Source organism: Lynx canadensis, chromosome E3, assembly GCF_007474595.2.
Source record: "Lynx canadensis isolate LIC74 chromosome E3, mLynCan4.pri.v2, whole genome shotgun sequence".
In the NCBI taxonomy this organism is placed as follows: Eukaryota; Metazoa; Chordata; class Mammalia; order Carnivora; family Felidae; genus Lynx; species Lynx canadensis.
The window spans coordinates 10,592,173-10,611,021 of NC_044318.1; the positions used below are offsets into that span (position 1 = coordinate 10,592,173).

The 18,849-nt window shown below is 49.3% G+C and overlaps 1 protein-coding gene across 7 annotated transcripts in view; it reads left to right on the plus strand.

Moving 5' to 3' along the window:
- SNX29 (sorting nexin 29) overlaps positions 1-18,849 on the plus strand; it is a 501,802-nt gene that overhangs the window by 417,037 nt on the left and 65,916 nt on the right. For 3 of the 7 annotated variants that reach the window (XM_030300937.1, XM_030300940.1, XM_030300944.1), the window contains 2 exons: positions 1,813-1,953; positions 9,574-11,200. In XM_030300937.1, the coding sequence (XP_030156797.1) occupies positions 1,813-1,953; positions 9,574-9,858 (426 nt within the window). In that variant the 3' untranslated portion in view covers positions 9,859-11,200. Of the gene's footprint in view, positions 1-1,812; positions 1,954-9,573; positions 11,201-18,849 lie in introns of those variants that run through there. The other 4 variants (XM_030300939.1, XM_030300942.1, XR_003965611.1 and 1 more) reach the window with 3 other exon arrangements.

An 18,849-nucleotide genomic window follows, 5' to 3' on the forward strand; every position in this document is an offset into this window, starting at 1 on the left:
CGGGGACCTTCAGTCCCAAGAAACCTTTCCTCTCGGCAGCTTTGTGTCCCTGTGGAATCTGTCTTTCTCCGAACAGCCTTCCCAGGAATTTTGAGACCTCTGCCCCCTCCACCCCGAGGCTTGGGTTGTCGCCCTCCACTGCCTGTCTTCTTATAATTTGGCTGCAGATCCTCTCCTAGGGCCCGTGCTTCTCAGAGTCCGTGTGTGGTGTGATCCGCCTGGGTTCTAGCTCCGAGCAGTGCATCTGGGGTGGAGCCCGAGACGCTCCATTCCTGACATCTCCCACGTGATGCCGATGCTCCTGGCCCAGGGACGGCCCTTGTAGCAAGTGACCTGGGCCTTTCTGAACATAGTTCATCTTTTAATAGGTGGCAGCCAAAACCTAACTAAGGTGCTGTGGTCGATTTAGGACAGAGCAAGACTCTCAAGTCGCTTATCCCAGAAGTTAGCATACAGCTTTTTTAACGAGGCCTAAAGATTACATAGGTTTTTTGGTGGCCCTCCCACATTATTTACTTAGCTCAAATTTACCGAAACCTGTAAGTCTTTGTCCCACAGGCCACTCCTGTGTCCTATTTCCCTTTTACTTATGATGATGGTTTTTGGAGTTTTACTGTACAACCCGACATTGGTCTTTTTGAATTTCAGCACATTGGATTAGACTCATCCCTCAGGCCAGTTGAGACCACCTTGTTTGCCCCCCAGTGCATTTACTGCCTCTCTTAGCTTGGGGGCTTCTAATGAATTTGATAGACCTCCGTTTCTCTATCTGATTGCGCTGGAAACTTGGGTCCATTAGTTGAAGTTCTTTGGTTTAAATCGTTCGTCCATCTTGTTCACAAGAGGATTACAAGAGGCCTCGATGGTTGTCTTAACCAAAGTTCTGATGTATCGTGTCTGATTTGGGAATACTGGGTGGTTTCCACGTAGAGGTGGAATCTGTCGCTCACATGAGGGATACCTGTGTTTATCGTTACACGAGAGGTTTTTGAGATGTGTATTGGCATTCGCTGATGACCGGTCACAGTAGCCGTTTATCATTGGGAACTTTGCTCTCTGGGCTGTTCTTGTGTAATATTTTTAAAGGCATCGTTCCCTCTCCCGCTTCAGTTTTCCCTCGAGGTGTGGTTAGTGTGTGTCCCTGGAAGGTGTTACGGTCTATCAAAAGCTGAAGAAACAGCCCTTACATTGTGTACCCCCCAGAATGTTCTCTTGAGAGTCCCATCTTGATTGAAAATAAAGAAGTTTTACGCTCCCAGTGTGCCTGTCCCCTGGACATGACCTTCCGTCCAGTTGGGTTGATGTCACCTCTGGCCCCTCCCTCCCGCCCGCCCCAGATTGGCTTCCCCCTCCTCTTTGTGGGGGTCTACGCCATCCCAGGCATAGCTGCCCTGCCTGTGTGTCCGAATGCTCCTTGGGAGGAGGTGCTGTTAGTCAGTTCTACCTCATAGATGATGACATGTGTCGCCTGGGAGGAGTTGGATTCTCAGCAGCAGTCACCACCACAGCATGCATGTGACCATCTCAGAGATCAGCTGGACTGTTCACCTCTGCTGATACTGGGACCTGGTACACGGCGTGTTGTTCCCGTCACCTGCCTGCTTTGTTCTTTTGTGGATCCCTTTGTTGATGTGGTACTACTGAGGCCCTCCTCTGCCAGGCTCTGGTCGTCCAGTGGCCTGAGGGACGGCCGCGGCCCCTGCTTCTCGCAGAGCTGGCTTTCATGGGTGGAGCATCCCCGAAACCCCACCCCTTTGTAACGAGAGCTTTAAGAGAGGTTGACATTTTCCTTCTGTGTGCCTTTCTCCGCAGGTCTACATCCGGATAAAAGACGATGAGTGGAACGTGTATCGGCGGTACACAGAGTTCAGGGGTTTGCACCACAAGTTACAGAACAAGTACCCTCAAGTGAGGGGCTACAGTTTCCCACCCAAGAAGGCCATTGGAAACAAGGTACTGTCGCCACGGGGAACCGGGGACACCCCGGTGCCTGATCACCCCGGTGATCACCCCGGTGCCTGATCTACACGCACGTGCCCCTCTAGACACAGGTCTCGGAGGTTGGCACATAGAAGAAGAAACAGGGACAGAGAAAACACCTTTAATTCCACAGCGCGTCATGTTTTGTTTGTGCACGCCCTCTTATTTCTCTAGGACAGGGGTCAGCAAGCATGTTCCACTAAAGGGCCAGAGAGGAATTGTTTTTGGCTTTGCAGACCATACTCCCTTAGCTGCAAATACTCAGCTGTGCCACTGGAGTGTGGAAGCAGTCACAGGCTGTTCTGACCTGGATGGGCGTGGCCGAGTGCCAATAAAACTTGATTCATAAGGTGGCAGCTCGATTTAGCTGATGGGTCTGTTTTCTGATGCCTGTTCTTGACCAAAAAGATGTTTTCTGGCTTTTATCCGTAGTTGTCAGGTTAGTTACTTGGACTCATGAATGTGGGTGGGGTTACTTCCCTAATACTTGTGTCGGTACAGGGTTGTTTTCCTTGTGAAGGTTAGTGATTTAATGACGTCATGTGTTTCTGGGGGTTCATCCAGGCACCCTGGAGAAAGGAGGTGCTAGCCCTCCACGGCCTGCCAGCCGATGAGTGCTCGTTGGTGCAGAAGTGTCTCCCGAGCGTCATCACATGTCACGGCGGGGAAGACGGGCCCGGGCCTTGTCGGGAGGCCTCGCGTCGCCCGCTTAGGCCACTGGTGTCATTTTGTCGTCCTTCACGTTTGCTTAGAGCGGCACTCCTCCGTCTGGGCCACACTCCGAATCCCATGAGTACCTTTAAAAGCTCCTAAGACCTTAGTCCCTCACTCCCGGTGAAGGGAGGCAGGGGCATGGAGGGCTGCAGTACGCAGCCGCGCTGGAGAACCCCTGGCTTTGTGTCTGATAGGGGACGGGGACACTTGTGCAATCGCAGGATAGTGACGAGCTGGGCAGGGACAGTTGAGCCAGAGGAGGTAAGATCATGACCCTCATGAGGACAGGTGAGAAACTGGGCCTTGCATGAGAAACCCCTCTCCTACCGTGGTTCTCAGAGAGTGGCCCCTGACCATCAGCATCACCCGGCAACTCGTTAGAAATACCGATTCCCTCCGGTGCCTGGCTCATTTGGTTAAGAGTCCAACTCTTGATTTTGGCTCAGGATCTCGAGGTTTGTAGGGTCAAGCCCCGCTTTGGGCTCTGCACTAACCACACAGAGCCTCCTTGGGATTCTTTCTCCTCTCTCTCTCTCTCTCTCTCTCTCTCCCTCCCTCCCTCCCCTCCCCTCTCCTCCCCTTGTCTGCCCTTGGTTTGCTCACTTGCTCTCAAAAATAAATAAACATTAAAAAAAAAGAAAGAAACACCAATTCCCAGGCCCCACCCCAGACCTACTGAAATACCAGCTCTGGGCTGGGGCCCAGAAATCTGGGTTTAGAGCTGTGTGGTGGTGATGCTTCAGCAAGCGTAAGAACCACGATGCTGTTGCACTGACAGAGTCGTGTGGCAGATCCTGTGTGTGATGAATTTCCTAGTTTCTCTCTTGAAGGGCCACCTTGCTAGAGTTTTCCTTGGACTTTTGTCTCCCAGAAAACCAGAGCAAAAGTTTCGATAACCACTATGAACACTTGGGAATTCTGCTGGGAATACTGTCACTGTCTATGATGTTTACCTGTTCATGGATTTCTTTGCTTTTAGATTAGAAATCCTATCATGTCAGGGTCTGTTAGATCTTAATTTAAACAGTTAGAAAGCAAGTTTATCTGAGGCCTAGAATAAATGTGCCATTCCATTATTTTCCTGAAGATAAGTGAAGTTGAGCCCATAAAAACAGAAGGCTTAGAAATTCTACACTTATGCAGAGCAAGGAGGACAATAATTCTTATGAAAAGGGGGAAAAATTATATACTGGTTTAATCTAATGACTTGCAGGCTCATACAAATCTTGGGACCCATCCAGAATGCCTGAGAATGTCATAAAACAGAATTCTGTGTAAGCAGCTTATTATCATGATAAGATAGTGTCATTTGCAGGAAGCCTTCTGCTATAGCAGCCACTCCATGACCCTCGGGGAGCTCGGCCTGTCTGTGTCTCACTCAGGGAAATTAGGACAAGGCTGAACCAGAGACGTTCAGGTGGCGAGATGTGTTGCATTCTTTTTGCCTCCCGTGACTGCCGTACGAACGTGGCCCCTGTTTAGGGGTCTAAAAAACACAGATGTATTTTCTTACGCTTCTGGAGGTTAGGTCCAGAATCCATCTCCTGGGGCTAAAATCAAGGAGTCAGTGGGGCTGGTTGTTTCTGGAGGCTCCAGAGGAGAGGCCTTTCCTTTTTTAGCTTCTGGAGCCTGTCCGCATTCCTCAGCTCAAGGCCTCCTGTGTCTTCAAAGCCAGCAACCTTGCAATGCTGACCTCATTTTCTGTCATATAGTATCTCTGTGTAGTACCTCACATAGTACCTTTTCTGACTCCTCTCCCTCTTATAGGACCCTCGAGATGACACTGGGTCCACCCAGATAAGCCACCATAATTAGTCTCAGGATCCTTAACTTAATCACATCTGCAAAGTCCCTTTTGCTCAATAAACAGAGTATTTTATACTCTCAGGTTCTGGGATTAGGCATCTTTGGGTGCCACAGCTTTCTCTGCAGAGCAAAGTGACCCCTCCCACTCTGGATCTCCAGGCAAGCCTAATAGTTATGCAAAACTTACTTCAGACCTAAGAAACTTACCAACACCACCCTCCCAGGGACAGGGATGCAGTGACTTTCCCCTCTGAGTGCGACGTCCCCAGCCTAGCTTCACGCTGTCCCATTCTTGTCAATCCTGGGACTGGGTCAGCAGCTGTGGGCTTTTGCCCTGTGAAATCTGTGTGAGTAGGGCTCTGTCCACCCTCCACCCCCGACCCTAGTGCGACCCTATTTGCAAATAAAGGAACTTGGGAATTAAAGATACCATGCTGGTGGGCCTGGCCTGGTTCTTCACTACATTTTTGGTCCTGCTTCCCATGTTCAGGGGTGGGCCTGACAGCTTGCCTGCAGTCACAGGGCCTCTGCCTCTTGTCCAGTCTGTGTGGCCCTTTGCTTTAGAGTTGACTGGTTGGCTTCTGATTCTGTCTCCCTGCACATTTGGCTCACTAAGACTTACCCACTTCCCTGAAGTACACTTTGGCTGCTCTCCAAGACAGATCTGAGGGTTTATCTGATTGTCAGGAGTAGATTGAGTTAGCAGGCAGGACTTCAACATCCGACAAAAGCTACTGATGAATCCTGTTAAGAGACAAAGCCTGCACTCGCCTCACCAGGACCTACAGGCTCAAGATACCTGCCTTGATACCCTGAGGGTGAATTTTCTTTCTAAATTGGTCCAGAGAAGTCAGCCACCTCAGAAGATTTCCCTTGACTAGGTCACTTCAAGAAGGTCTCCCTTGGGGCGCCTGGGTGGCGCAGTCGGTTAAGCGTCCGACTTCAGCCAGGTCACGATCTCGCGGTCCGTGAGTTCGAGCCCCGCGTCAGGCTCTGGGCTGATGGCTCGGAGCCTGGAGCCTGTTTCCGATTCTGTGTCTCCCTCTCTCTCTGCCCCTCCCCCATTCATGCTCTGTCTCTCTCCCAAAAATAAATAAACGTTGAAAAAAAAAAAAAAAAAGAAGGTCTCCCTTGCCTCTTGTACCATTAAGGTACTCAGGCTTGACTTCTTTGTGTGGATTGTGTTACAAGTAGGTTGCTGCTGTTAAGTCTTGGACCCATTAAGTGATTCAATCTGGGATCCATGGGCCTGGACAGGAAAAACTAACTATAGTTTTTTCAAATTTGTCATATGAATATCTTCCTAGCCTGAATTTCTAGGTATTTTCCCAATTGTCAATTGTCCGCCAGTTACAGAATCAAAATGTGATCTGACCCCAAGTTTGAACTTTTTTTAATGTGTATTTATTTTTTGAGAGAGAGAAGGCAGGAGAGGGCAGAAGGAAAAGGAGAGAGAGAATCCCAAGCAGGCTCCACGCCCCCAGCACAGAGCCCAGCTTGGGGCTCAAAGTCATGAACCGTGAGATCATGACCCGAGCCGAGACGAAGAATTGGACACTTAACCGCCTGAGCCACCCAGGCGCCCCAGTTTGAACTTTTTTTAATTGGTGAAACAGCCCATTGTGTAGTTCATGGATGCAGGATTTGTCTTTAGCACAGAATTTCTTTTGCCTTAGTATGCCATGCATGTGTTTAATCATAAATACCCACAGCACTCACTAGAGCCGCCCATGCCTTTAGGTGTCACATCAAACTTGAGTTGTGTTGAGGTAGTTTCCTGAACATCAGTCCACCGCTTGCTGTTCATTTCTTTGTAGCTGAGTCAAACAAGCCGCAGTAGTTGTGTATTAACGTTACTCATTAAATCTGAAATATCACAGGCATGGGGCTTGTTTCCATTGTGAGATAGTCTGGATTAGGCTGAAGTAACGACTTTGTGGTCTTGGCAGCCTGAGCCAACCAGGATTTATTTTTGGCTCATGTTTTATGCCCATCATGGGTTGGCTGGGAGCTCTGCCCATCATGACATCAGGAAACTAAGGACAAGGGAAAATCATACACTGGCTATTAGAGCTTCTGCCCAGACGTGATACATGTCAATTCCACTCCTTTTTCATTGGCCAAAGCCACTTACTCAGCCATGTGTAATGCCAACAGGGAGAAGGAGTCCAGTTCTCCCATGTGCCCAGGAGAATTCGAGTTTTTACCATCAGCTCTCATGACCCCTACAAGGTGGGGGGGGCACTTGTCTCGAGCCACATTTCTGAGCAGGGTGGGGATAAGAGGAGAGGACGACCCCACCAGCCTAAGATGGGCATGCCAGGTCCTGTGGGTCTCCTTCCACAGAGTCCCAGTTGAGGTGCGTCCCTCTGCCCCTGCTTCAGTTATCCTCACCCAAGCCCAGTCCTCTCTGGTGTGGGCATTTGCAACGGTTGCCCTTTTCCACTCTTGCCTGCTCCCATCCATCCCCCATGCTGAGCCACAGTGAGGTCTATATGACATCAAATCAGATGATGTCATTGTTGCGTAAACCCCCCCTCCCAGTAGCACCTTTGGCAGTTAAATTCAGGACTCCTTATGGCCTTTGAGATGTCCCCTGACCTGTCCCCCACCTCCTCCCGTACCTTATGTCATGCCCCGTCCTCCCTTCTATACCGAGCCACACTGCCCTCCTCAGACTTCGATGCTGTTCTTACCTTGTGGCCTTGGCATCTGCTGTTCCCTCTGCGTGGATTGGCTCCCCCACCTCTGCATGGACAGACCCTGCAGGTCATTAGAACTCCCTTCCAACTGCCCTCATCAGTGCTGCCCCTTGAGTCACTCTCCAATCCATTAGTCTGCTGTAATTGTCCCCTAGCACGTACCATCACTCTAAGTGATTGATTTGTGACCTTGAGTAGTATTGTCTCTCTGCACTGGAATGGAAGCTCATGACAACAGGGCCTTGGTCTGTTCATTGCTCTCTCGCCAGCTCCTAGAATAGCTTCTGCCCCCCAGAGAGACTCATGGCCTGAATTGAGGAATAAGGGAACACACATTAAATGGAAAAGTTTCCCTGTTATTTTCTTCTTCAAGTTGCTGGGTCTTGGCACAAATTTTTTAAAAAACTGAATTGCCCCACTGGGTATAATAGCTTTGGGGGTGACTGAGGAGGTGCTTTTGCAGAACGGGCCAGAGGCCAGCAAGCTTTTGCAGAGCGGAAAGGTGGCTCTCCAACGGTCCAGGTGAGTTGGCCGTCAAGCCTCCCTGTCCAGGGAGACTCGGCCAGCATGAGGGGTTAAGGAAAAAGACTCGTTTCTGATGACGCTACTGCTCGTCTGCCTTATTGCTCAGCAAGAAATAGATTTGAGAGGCTGTCATTCCTTCCTAGGGTAATGGAGTCAGTCTCTGAAAGTTCATTTGGCATTAAGGCAGGGCAAATCGCTTTCCCCGGAGCCGCAGATAATTCAACTTGTTGGACAAATTATGCGTCAAAATCCTCATTAAAAACACATAGACCAGTGTGTGCCGGAGGAACCAGCTGGCACTCACGGAGCCGTGGAAGCCCCTTTGCAGCTGAGAGGTGCAGATTTAAATGCAGCTCTGGGGGTGTCCAGCCCCCAGTGGAAGGGACTTTCAGCGGTGGGAACAAGTGGGTACCTGGAACAGTGTTGAAAGTGGTTGAATTTTCCACTTAGAAAAGCTTCTGGAATGTAGGGCTGTCATGCTAGGTGTGAGGGGGACAAACGTTGTCCAAAGTAAGGTCTCTGCCCTCACAAAGTTCATGACTTTGTGGGGAGAAAGACTAGTAAATAGGTCCTCGTAGAAGAGTCCTGCGAACTAGGGGAACCAGGGCCCCTGGGGCGATCTGGAGGGGGGCGGTGAGCAGGGCTGCCTTCTGCGCCGGGCCAGCAGGATCCTGGCGACAGAGCTTACCAGTGGGAAAGCGGGCTCAATTCATGGGTATTCTTTCCTTCTTTGTGCCCCGTATTAGCTTCATATTGCTGCTGTAAGAAGTCACCCCAAATCTAGTGGCTTTAAACAGTACACATGTATTGAATGTACCTTTGAGTTGAGGAGGTCCGAAATAGACATTGGGCATTAGTGGGTTGAAATCACGGTGTCAGCAAGGGTTGCGTCTCTTTCTCAAGGCTCTAGAGGAGAATCCCTTTCCTTGCCTTTTCCAGCTTCTGGAGGCTTCCCAGATCCCTGGGGTCTCCCTCCATCTTCGGTGCCCCATCTCTACGCCCATTCTTGTGTAGTAACATTTTTGACTACAGTCAGGAAAGGTTCTCTGCTTTGAAGGAGCGTGATCAGATTGGGCATACCCAGATAACTCAGGATAATCTCCCCATCTGAATTTGTGACCTCTTTATCACCTTAGTCCCCTCTGCAGAGACCCCTTTGCCATGTAAGATAGCACATTCACAGCGATCGGGGCGGGGAAATTTGGCAGGGGGTAGGGGGACGTTTTTCTGCCTACCTCACAGCTCTCTTTCCTTGCCTGAGGTATAGGTATTTACACATGGGGAGGGGGAGGCACGGGGAGGTAAAGTGACTTAACCAGGGCCATCTCGCTGAGCTGGCCACTTAAGGTGATAAGCGGCTCCAGGCAGATGGTCTCCAGAGCCCCTGGCACACAGGGATCCACAGAGCTCCATGGAGGGTGGATGAATGTAGATTGACATTGACTCCTAGAAGTCACTCCCTCAACCCCGCCGAGGTGGAAATCTGCCTCTCCCTCTGTGGCTCCACACCCTGCCCTGTCTGACTCAGGAGCCATTGGTACAACTAGAAACTGCCGCCCTCACAGTTGATAGAAGCTTGTATAAGCTTTCCTCGCAAACCGAAGCGTCTGGAGGGATGGTCGTTCGTCCATTTGTCCATTTATTCATTCAACAGGACTTTGCCAACTGTGACAATCAGACACAGAAAGGAAAAGGCTCCTACTGCTTCACTAGATGGATGGCATTGGGCGAGGTACTTGATCCGTCCCTGCCTCAGTTTCTCGTCTACATACCGCTTCTCTCTAGTGTTGTCATAAGGACTTACGGTGGTAAAATTGCTAAAATACTCACAACAGCGTCCACACAGGGTCAGTGCTGTGTACGTGTTGCTAAAGGGGTGCAGAGGCTGGCGGTGAGGCCGAAGAAGCTGACACAGGAGCACGTCCTCATGGCAGAGTTTGCAGTGGGTGAGCCTGACACAGGTGGTCCTTCCAGAACCCTCACAGCCTGTGTTTCTGTGTGTCGTAATACCAGCCATGGCGTGCCAGGCATGGGCATGGTGGGGGCTGTGTCTCCAGTCCTTCCCTGTGTCCTTCTTGTCGAGTCCCATGCAAGATGTCTCAGAGGTGAGGAAGCTGGGCTCAGGCTGTAAGCGTCCTGCCCGGGGTCCTGTGGCCCCCATCGGAATTGAGTCACACGCCCGTCCCAAAGACCATGCAAACTGGCGGGAGAAAAGAAGCTCCAGTTGAACGAAGCTATAAACTCCAGTTTGTTTCTCATTTGACACTCTGCCAACCGCTGTGTAAACAGTCCCGGTCCTTAATGCATTAAGCGAGAAGAAGAATGACATTGGGCTCATTATACATCACACATTTGCGTTACTCTTTAATACAGCAAAAGCCTCTTAAGATATTTTCCAGGAGAGCAGTTGCTAAAACCATCTTGCCAGAGCAACGGTCTCGGGAGAGAGACACGGAGGAGCCTCAGGCTTGGAGTGTGTATATGGATACGTATGCACATATGCATAGGTATTTAATAAGGGGGGGTTCCTGGGGAGTGCTTCTCTGTAATATCAAATTAAAATCCAATAAAAAAACTTAAGGTCTGTGTATAAACCAAAAGTCCAGAGCCGGCAACTAGAAGTGTATTTGCTGCTCTGTTGGCATCCTGCCTGTTTTCTGCGTGTAACATGCGGAGAGGTCAAATCCAGGCTGACCTTCTCGGTGATCTCGGGCCACAGACCTTGCAGGCGCCTCCCCATCCCGGAAGCCTTCCCCAGACTCAGAGTGTTGGCTGCCCCACCTCAGGTTCCTTCCCTCATGGCTGCCTGATGCACCCTTCTCTCTCTCCACCAGCCCCATGGAATGAGAGCAGCACCCGGCCTGTTGGGTCTCAGTCTTGCGGCATTTGACGCAGCGCGTGGCCCTTGGTAGGTGCCGAGTGAAACGTGTTTGAGGAACGTAAAACCCAAGCCACGTAAGAGCTGGTGAGCCGGACCATTGTTGTGCAGTTACTGGTTCCCTTTCTCCCCTGTTCCCTCCTTCCCCTTAACTTCAAGGTCTTTGGTAACCGTTCGGATGAAGGATGCACAGGCCTTAGCAGCCCGCTGGATGTGAACACCGCACCGTGAATGTTGGCATTGTCCACGCCTGGTGACAGAGATGAGAGCTCCGTGACAGATCTGGGGTCCAGCCTTGCCAGGTCACCAGCCAGACTGGGCCGCCTCCCTGGACTTGGCCCATCTCAGGCCGAGCTCAAGGCCTCTGATGCAGCAGCGGTGAACCCACTGGTTTGGAAACTGACGTGAATTCCAAGGCACTTGATTCTCCGCTGGGCATGAAGTGTTGTCCAAAATATTTCTGGGGCTGTTAAATTACTTGTAGGTCATTACCTACTCCTCCTCCTAGCTCTGAAGGCCTTCAGAATATACTTAACCCATGTTCTATCTGTTATTTTCCCTCACATTTTTGGACAGCTGATTAAAATCACAACGTAGAAGAGTACTTGTGAGCTCTTACTCGCTTCTTGAATAATTGAGAATAATTGCTACCTCCCAGCTCAGGACTGCCATTAACATTTGGGGACTGTGTATTATAGTCTTGGTTCATCCTCAGCAAGCCGGAGAAAAACATGTTTAGTTTCTCAAGTCGCCCCCATTGGTCTGTGAGAGTCCGGAATGCCTCGTGTATGGAGGAAGTTGCGTCCTTCCCCTCGACCATTTGCGTTTTTAGAAGGCGTACGGTACAGGGGTTAAGAGTTTGGGCTTTGGCATCTCACCGGCCTCACTTCAGACGCAGTCTCTGGTACGCACTGGCTGCATGACCTCTGCGTGCCATCGGCCTCCACGATACGCAGCTGTCTCGGCTGTCACGTGGGTTGTGGGTATTGCATCATGGGATCTTGTGATGATCCGCCCAGCACATCCTGAACCCTCAAGTGCTAGCTTAAAAAACTACGTCTCAGCGGAGGCTCGCTAATTGGGTTTCCATTCTCTTGTAATTCGTGCTCTGACCTGACCAGGCTTGGCTCTCCTCCCTCCCCTCTTCATTCTTCTCCTTGATACGGTGGGGTATGTGTTTTCTTTCTCCTCTTTTTAAAAATTATTTTAAAAATTGAGTTATAAATGCTTTCAGTCTTAACGTGTATAGATGACAGATTTGCACAAAATGAGCGTACCTGCACGAACAGCACGGACACCGGGAAATACATCATTGGCAGGACTCCAAGCCTCCTTCTGTCACCCCGCCAGCGTGGCCACCATCCCCCTATCTAGTCCATAGATGGGTTTTGCCCATTACAGGACTTTATGTAAATGGCACCATAGGGCGCGGACTCCTTTGTGTCTAGCCTCTGTCACCGTTACATCTGTTGACAGTCAACTGTGTTGTTCCAGGTAGCAATTGTTCTGGTTTTTTTTCATTACCGTGTAGACTTCCATTGTACGGATTTATCACAGTTTATCCTCTCCTTTGATGGATGTTGGGTGGCTTCCAGTTTGGCTCAGTTACACATACTGCTGTAATTAACACCTCTGTGTATGTCTTCTTGTGGTGGTTAAGTGCTGGTTTCTGTGGGTCCACACACAGGAAAGGAGTTGCTGGATCACGGGACGCTTATGCTCCACATCAGTAGAGAGGGCCGAAGAGTTTCCCTAAGGGGTCACACAGTGGTGATTTTTTAAAGAAAGAGGGGGGAAATGCAAAGAATAAGGTAACAGGCACCCATATCCTACCACCTAGATTTAACCGCTGTTCACGTTTTCTCCAATTTGCTTCTAAGCTTTTAAAAATGTATTTTCAAATACACTGGGTATTTCAAATGTGTCCCAGAATGCACAGCCAAATATCATGAACACACACGTATCGTCATCCTCATTTAATAAAATTAGTGTTTAGGAGTTAAACATTACAGATCTAGCTGAATCCTCTCGGAACCCTCCCCCTGCCACAGGGAATGGTTCGGTGGAGTTGTTGTGTGTCCTTAGTGTCTGTGTATCCTTCCTGTATGAAAAATACATACCTTGTCTTTTTCACCAGTACTCCCTTTTTGAGGTTGATGCGTTCAGACGCATAGCATTCTAATTCGTGAACTTTAGCTGCTGTACTTACTGACATTCTGTTGTATGAATATTCACCATCGTATTTATTTTTTCTCTCTTTGATGAGCAGTTAGACGGTTCACAGTTGTTTTCTGTTCAGTTTCTCCCGGGTATGCACCGATGAAAGCGGCTGCATACTCGCAGCGCCTGCCTACCTTCACCTTTCCTCGCTGTGGGCAGGTTGGTCTCCAACGGGATGGTACCAGTTGTTCGCTCCCGGCCAGGGGCATCAGACTCCCATTGTTTCACGATGTCAGCGACACTCGGCATCATCAGACTTACAACTGATTTATGTTTTGCTAACACACTGTGTACAGAGTGTCAGCTCCTCGTGGTTGTAATGCCCGTTTGCCTGGTCACCGAAGAGGTTGACGATCTGTTCATGTGTTCAGGCCATTCAGATTTCCCCTTCCCTTCCTTGCCTATTTGTACCTTGGGGGTATTACTCTACTGGAGTTTCTGTCGGACTGGTTTTAGCATCTCCTTTTGTTTTCCTGATGCCAGCCTCCATGCATGCCTTTAAAAAGATGTGACTCTTGCGTCCTCCTCCAAGAAGCCCCTCTTGCTGGCCTGCCTCTCCTTCCATGTGTCTCCCCTTCCCTCCTCAGCGCCCCCTGCCCCCTAACGCTTTAGTGCGCACATTAAATGTTGCCTTGCTGGACTGATTTTCCATGAGCAACAACCGCTCATCGTCCTGCACACAGAAAGATGCCAGCGTGGTGTCACGATTGGGGAAGGCAACATCGGCGGGTATTTGCGTGAGAGAACACTAGGCCCCGCATTGTGTTCTCTCATGTGGACCCAGAGTAGACCCACTCCCGGCTCCTGTCTCTCAGATGAGGTCCCGAAAGCTTTGACCATCCACGACTGTTGGGCACAATTTCCTCTGCCACTTCAAGGAGCGGCTGTTCCCTGCCAGTTACAACTAGGTTAAGCTTGGCCGCCCCCTTGGAACTTTCTCATTGTTTAATTTCTCAGCTCCTCCCCTTTCTGAGGGAAAGTGAAGTTCTTTTTTGTAATGAGTTTAGAAGCTTTTTTGAGTTAAGTCCCGGATCCTCATAAGCTCATGGAAATGGAACCGTTTCATATTATAAAGGAGCCCTTGATGCTGGCTTTTAGCTCTCCCTCATGAACTGGGCAGCCTTCTTCTCCGCAGCAGGAAGTAAACAAACCCTTCTTCACATCATCACTGCCATCTTCCTAAGAATAGTGACTATTTATTGAGTGCTAACTACATGCCTCATGGGGCGACAAGGGCTTTGCACATTCATTTCATCCCGCCAGCATCCTGGGGGCCCAGGAATTATTATCCCTACCTCCCCTCCTGCCACTGTGCCTGTCGCCCTCTTAGATCTTGAACCCTCTAGCTCTTTCTTGCCTCTGGGGCTTTGCTCACACAACTCTTTCTAGAATATTGCATCCTCCACCTGTCCCCTGGGTCTTTCTCATCTGTCAGGCTTCAGCTTAAACTCTGCCTCCTCAGAGAACCGTTTCCCAGCTGTCCCGCATAAATGACCCCCGGCCCTGCCCTCCCCCCACAGTGGGCTTTCCTGGCCCCTTGTTTTTTCCCTTTGAAGCATCAGCTATAGTTACTCATTTAAACATGGCAGGTGGAGGGGGAGCCCTTGAAGGATTCTAAGCAGAGCAGTGACAAGATTTGATTTGTGTTTTGGAGACATTGCTGCCATGTGGAGGATGGCTTGATGGGGGGTAAGCAGGGAGACCCTTGCCGGGGCAGGGGCAGAATGTCTGTACCTGGTGCCAACAGGTTTGGGTCAGTGTAGAGCCCCTGAGGACTGGGAGAGCGAAATTAGCAGACCTGGAGATGTGGCGTCTTCCCAGAGACAGGGTCCTACGGAAAAGACAGATACATGCAGAGGTGACTATAACCTGTGGTGTGATGGTCCTGTACTCACTCCATGGGCAAAAGCCCCAGCTCAGAGGTGGTCAGCTGGCAATCCACAAGACCATATTCCACCTGAGATAGGTGCCGAATGGTGAGGACAGTAACAATGATAGTGATAATAGTAAGCCCCTGTCTGCAGCTTGGAGCCCACCCATGCCCCAGCAAGGAGAGACTGGTCTTTCTCTTGGTCTCAGATTTCCTTGTGGCAGCAGCTGGCAGAAGCTGACTGGGGGCTGGCCCTTAACAAGGAGCGTGTGTGCCCAGGGTCACCAGTCTGCCCTGTTTCTCTCATTTCCTAGTCCCTGAAAGCTTTTGAATTTGTCACCCTTCAACTTGAGGGTAGACTCACTGGAGGGGTTGGTTTTTCATCTGAGCTTTGAAGAATGAGTAGAGAAGACAGGGAAGGATGTTCCCATCAGAGGGCAAGCGTGAGCAGAGGTACAGAAGCATGACAAATCGCTGAGTTCGGGTGCATGTTGGAGTTTTTATGTCCCAGGGCTCCAGCCCCTCCCGGGGGAGGCATAGGGGTGCAGCACTGGCTTTAGCCTCGGTTGAGGTCCAGGTGAGCAAGGTGCAGCAGTAGTTGGGCTCTGGGCTGGGTGCTTTCTCACAACCTTCGACTTGCCACTTGTTACCTCCAGGATCTCCAGCTTTGGAGAACTGAAAAACAAGCATTCGGGGGAGTAGAGAATACTAGCAATGGTCAAGAACCTGAGAAGTCTCAGAGCTCTTGCCAGGAAGGCCATGAAAGTATTCTGAAGTAAATGGAAATCTTCATTAACTTTCAGGTAAATGTTTCTTTCCAGTTAGACATACCCTTAATTTATTTTTTTTAATTTTTTTTAATGTTTATTAATTTTTTTTTAGAGAAAGAGAGAGACAGAGAAACAGAGCAGGTGCAGAGAGGGGCAGAGAGAGAGGGAGACACAGAATCTGAATCAGGCTCCAAGCTCTGAGCTGTCAGCCCAGAGCCCAGCGCGGGACTCAAACTCACAAGCTGTGAGATCATGACCTGAGCCGAAATCAGACGCTCAACCGACTGAGCCACCCAGGCACCCCACCTTTAATTTTTGTTTTTTAATTTAAAAATTCCTTTGGGGTATTTATGATACATGAAGTCTTGGGGCTACTGAGGCAAATGAAATGTTTCTTGCCCTCTGGGAGGTCACAGTCCAGTGGGACAATTGGTAGATCACCTCCCAGTAGGTGCTTTGGGGGAGATTAAATCAGGATTCTGTGGGAGCACAGGGAAGAGTGTATCATCTACGATGCTTTCCACTGCAACTATAAAAACCAGTAAAAATCAAACTATTTTTACTCTAAAAAGAGGATTAATTGTCTTGTGTAACTGGGAAGTTTAGGTCTCACTTCAGGAATGGCTGGACCCAGGAGTTCCATGACCTCATATGATGTAATTAGCTCAGCCACTCGCTTTTGCCTTTGCTTACTTACTCTCTTGCTTCTTACTTGTCTCCCTGTCTCTTTCTCTCTCTACTTGCCTTTTTCTGTGAGCTGGCTGTGTTCTCAGGCAGGCAGGCAGGCATCCCTTTCATAGCAGAAATGGTCACATACCTCTTGACTTCTTTCATACTACTGCGGTAGCCCTGGCAGAAAGAGTAAATCTCTTTCCCAATAGTTCCAGTCTCAGTGCCAATGCTCACTGGCTCAGCTTGAGTCCTATGCCTGTCTTAACACCAATAATAATGATTGTGGTGGGCCAGGTCATGTGCTGAGCCCTGGGTCAAGGGGCGGAATCAGTCCCATCCCAAAGCCATGGTTTGAGAGTGAGAAACATTGATTGCCCAGGGGAAGATGATAGTGCTGCCACCAGGAGAAGAAGACACGGGTGCTGAGTAGGAGAAACCAGAGGAGCCAGCCTGGGGTGGGAGTGGGGGCCAAGAGGGTGGATGGAGAAGGAAAGGAGAGACACAGAGAAACTTCAGGGTGGAGGTAGTACCTGAATTAAGCCTTGAAGGGTGAACAGGATCCAGCTGTTGAGTGACATGGGGAACTCCAGGCAAAGGAGACCACAGTTTGGGGGGCAGAGTTTATGGAGCAGCTACCCCCTCAGGCCCATGATGCCTCCTGAGCAAATGGCGGGTACTACATGTACCAGATGTACGTTACACTGTGTGGCGTGTGAAGGGACCACTCCAAAGAGCTAGGCAGCAGCAGTTACCTTGCATGCTCAGCTGAGGAGTTTGGATTTTTACCCTGAAAGCAAATTACTTAGTTTTAAAAGATGGTTTTGCATTTTTTAGAAACGCTCACTTGGAAAGCAGCATAAACGTCAGTAGGAGAGAACAGCCCAGAGAAATCCCCAGAGGGCTACAAACATACCAAGAGGAACATCGTTCACTCATATCTCCATTCAGGAAATCTTCCTTCCTTCTTGAACACCTACTGTGTGCCAGCCACTGATAAGATGGCAGGAAGCTAAATAAGGGCCTGGTCGCATCTAGGGCTTATCTATCTACTTATCTATCTATTTTATCTATCTGTCTATTGCATTTAGGGCTCATTGTTTGCTACAACAATTATATATTGTTGTATACATATAACATATGTATATATATAATGTTATATATAATATATATTAAATAATATATTATATATATATAATATTTTTTTCCCCTCACTGCTGCCAACCAAAGTAAAATTACTCAGCTCCTTCTGCAAGACAAGGGTAAAGATAGAGAGATGGTGGGTTTTCAGCTAGCACTGAACCATCATTTGTTCCTGACCTTCTGCTTGACGCTGGAAGTGGCTCTTTGTGCTGGGTAATGGATCTGTAGTGTGTTTTGGACAGGTGCATAAATCTTTGTGGGAAGCTAGAAAAATGAGCTAGCCAGGAAGACCTGGCATTCTGCTTAATCTTCATTTCCACCTTTTATCTCCCCCCCCCCCCACTTCTCCCTCCCATGGCAGGAAATCCCCATAGAACACACGAACTGGAATTTCGTGTAGGCATTCTTCAAACTAGAGCAACAAATAAGAAATGGTTTTGCTATGTGGGGCCTTCCCCCTCAATCATACCATTAGTGTGCAAGCAAGTCTGGAGAGCTGTAAATCAAGCCTTTCAGTCTGGCTTCGGGGACCGTTGCAGATGCCTCAGATGCATTGATTTTGGAAATAATTGGACATAACTGTTTTCCCTTTTCCAATGGGTTAGGCTTCACTGCTGTGCTACAGGTGACTGATGGATATGCCAATAATGCCAGTACCTAAACAGAGCAAAAATGTCAGCATCTTTTCCGGATTCTCAAACAATGTGGTAAATTATCTCCTCCCAGATCCCCTAAGTCTGTATTTAGGCCACATTACAAGTCACCGGTCAGCACCACGGACAGTTCCACCTCAGCTGCCTTTTGTCTCAGGGTTTCCCACTCTGGATGCAGATCTGAGTCATAGGGTTTAAACAAATGGAGATGCTCAGACCACACCCCAGATGTGGTGAACTAGAAACTCTATGGGTGAAGCCCTGGAGTCTGTATTTAAAAAAAATTCTTGGATAATGCTGGCACAGCTAGTCTGCAGACCAATGAGTGGGGACGCGGACCAGAGGCCCAGGAGGTGGAAATGACTTGCCTGGGATTGCATGGTGAGGTGTTCAGAGAGGCAGGACTGGAGCTCTGATTATCTCCGCTTATTATCTCCGCAGGCTCATTCGCTCTCCATCTTGTGCTCTTAGGCAGAGGAACAAAGAACACAGGGGTGGATATTTGTACGAATTGGTAATCTGGCTTGAGGTTAACAGTATCAGTTAGGACCTCCAAGAAAGCTTTTACAGATCTTGTCTTCGGGTGGGCTGCATCAGTCTCCCCTGAGAGTATTTTAGGAATGCAGAATCTCAGGCCCCACCCCAGTCCTACTGAGTTGGAATCTGCATGTTAATATGCAGGTGAGTTGTGTGTACCCAGAAGTTCAAGAAGCACTGTTCCATGTTATTTCTGTGTTTATACCTGGACCCTTGGAGCAGCACACTTGACCATCTCCTTCCTGTCCTGCTCACCTCAATCGCCTCAAGGGGTGAAGATTGCTGTTCACGTCATCGGGTCATCAGGCTTTGAGCCACACCTGTCAGTGGGCAGAGTCACCCTGTGTTTAATTGGTACATCAGGATGTGCCCGTGTCCAGTC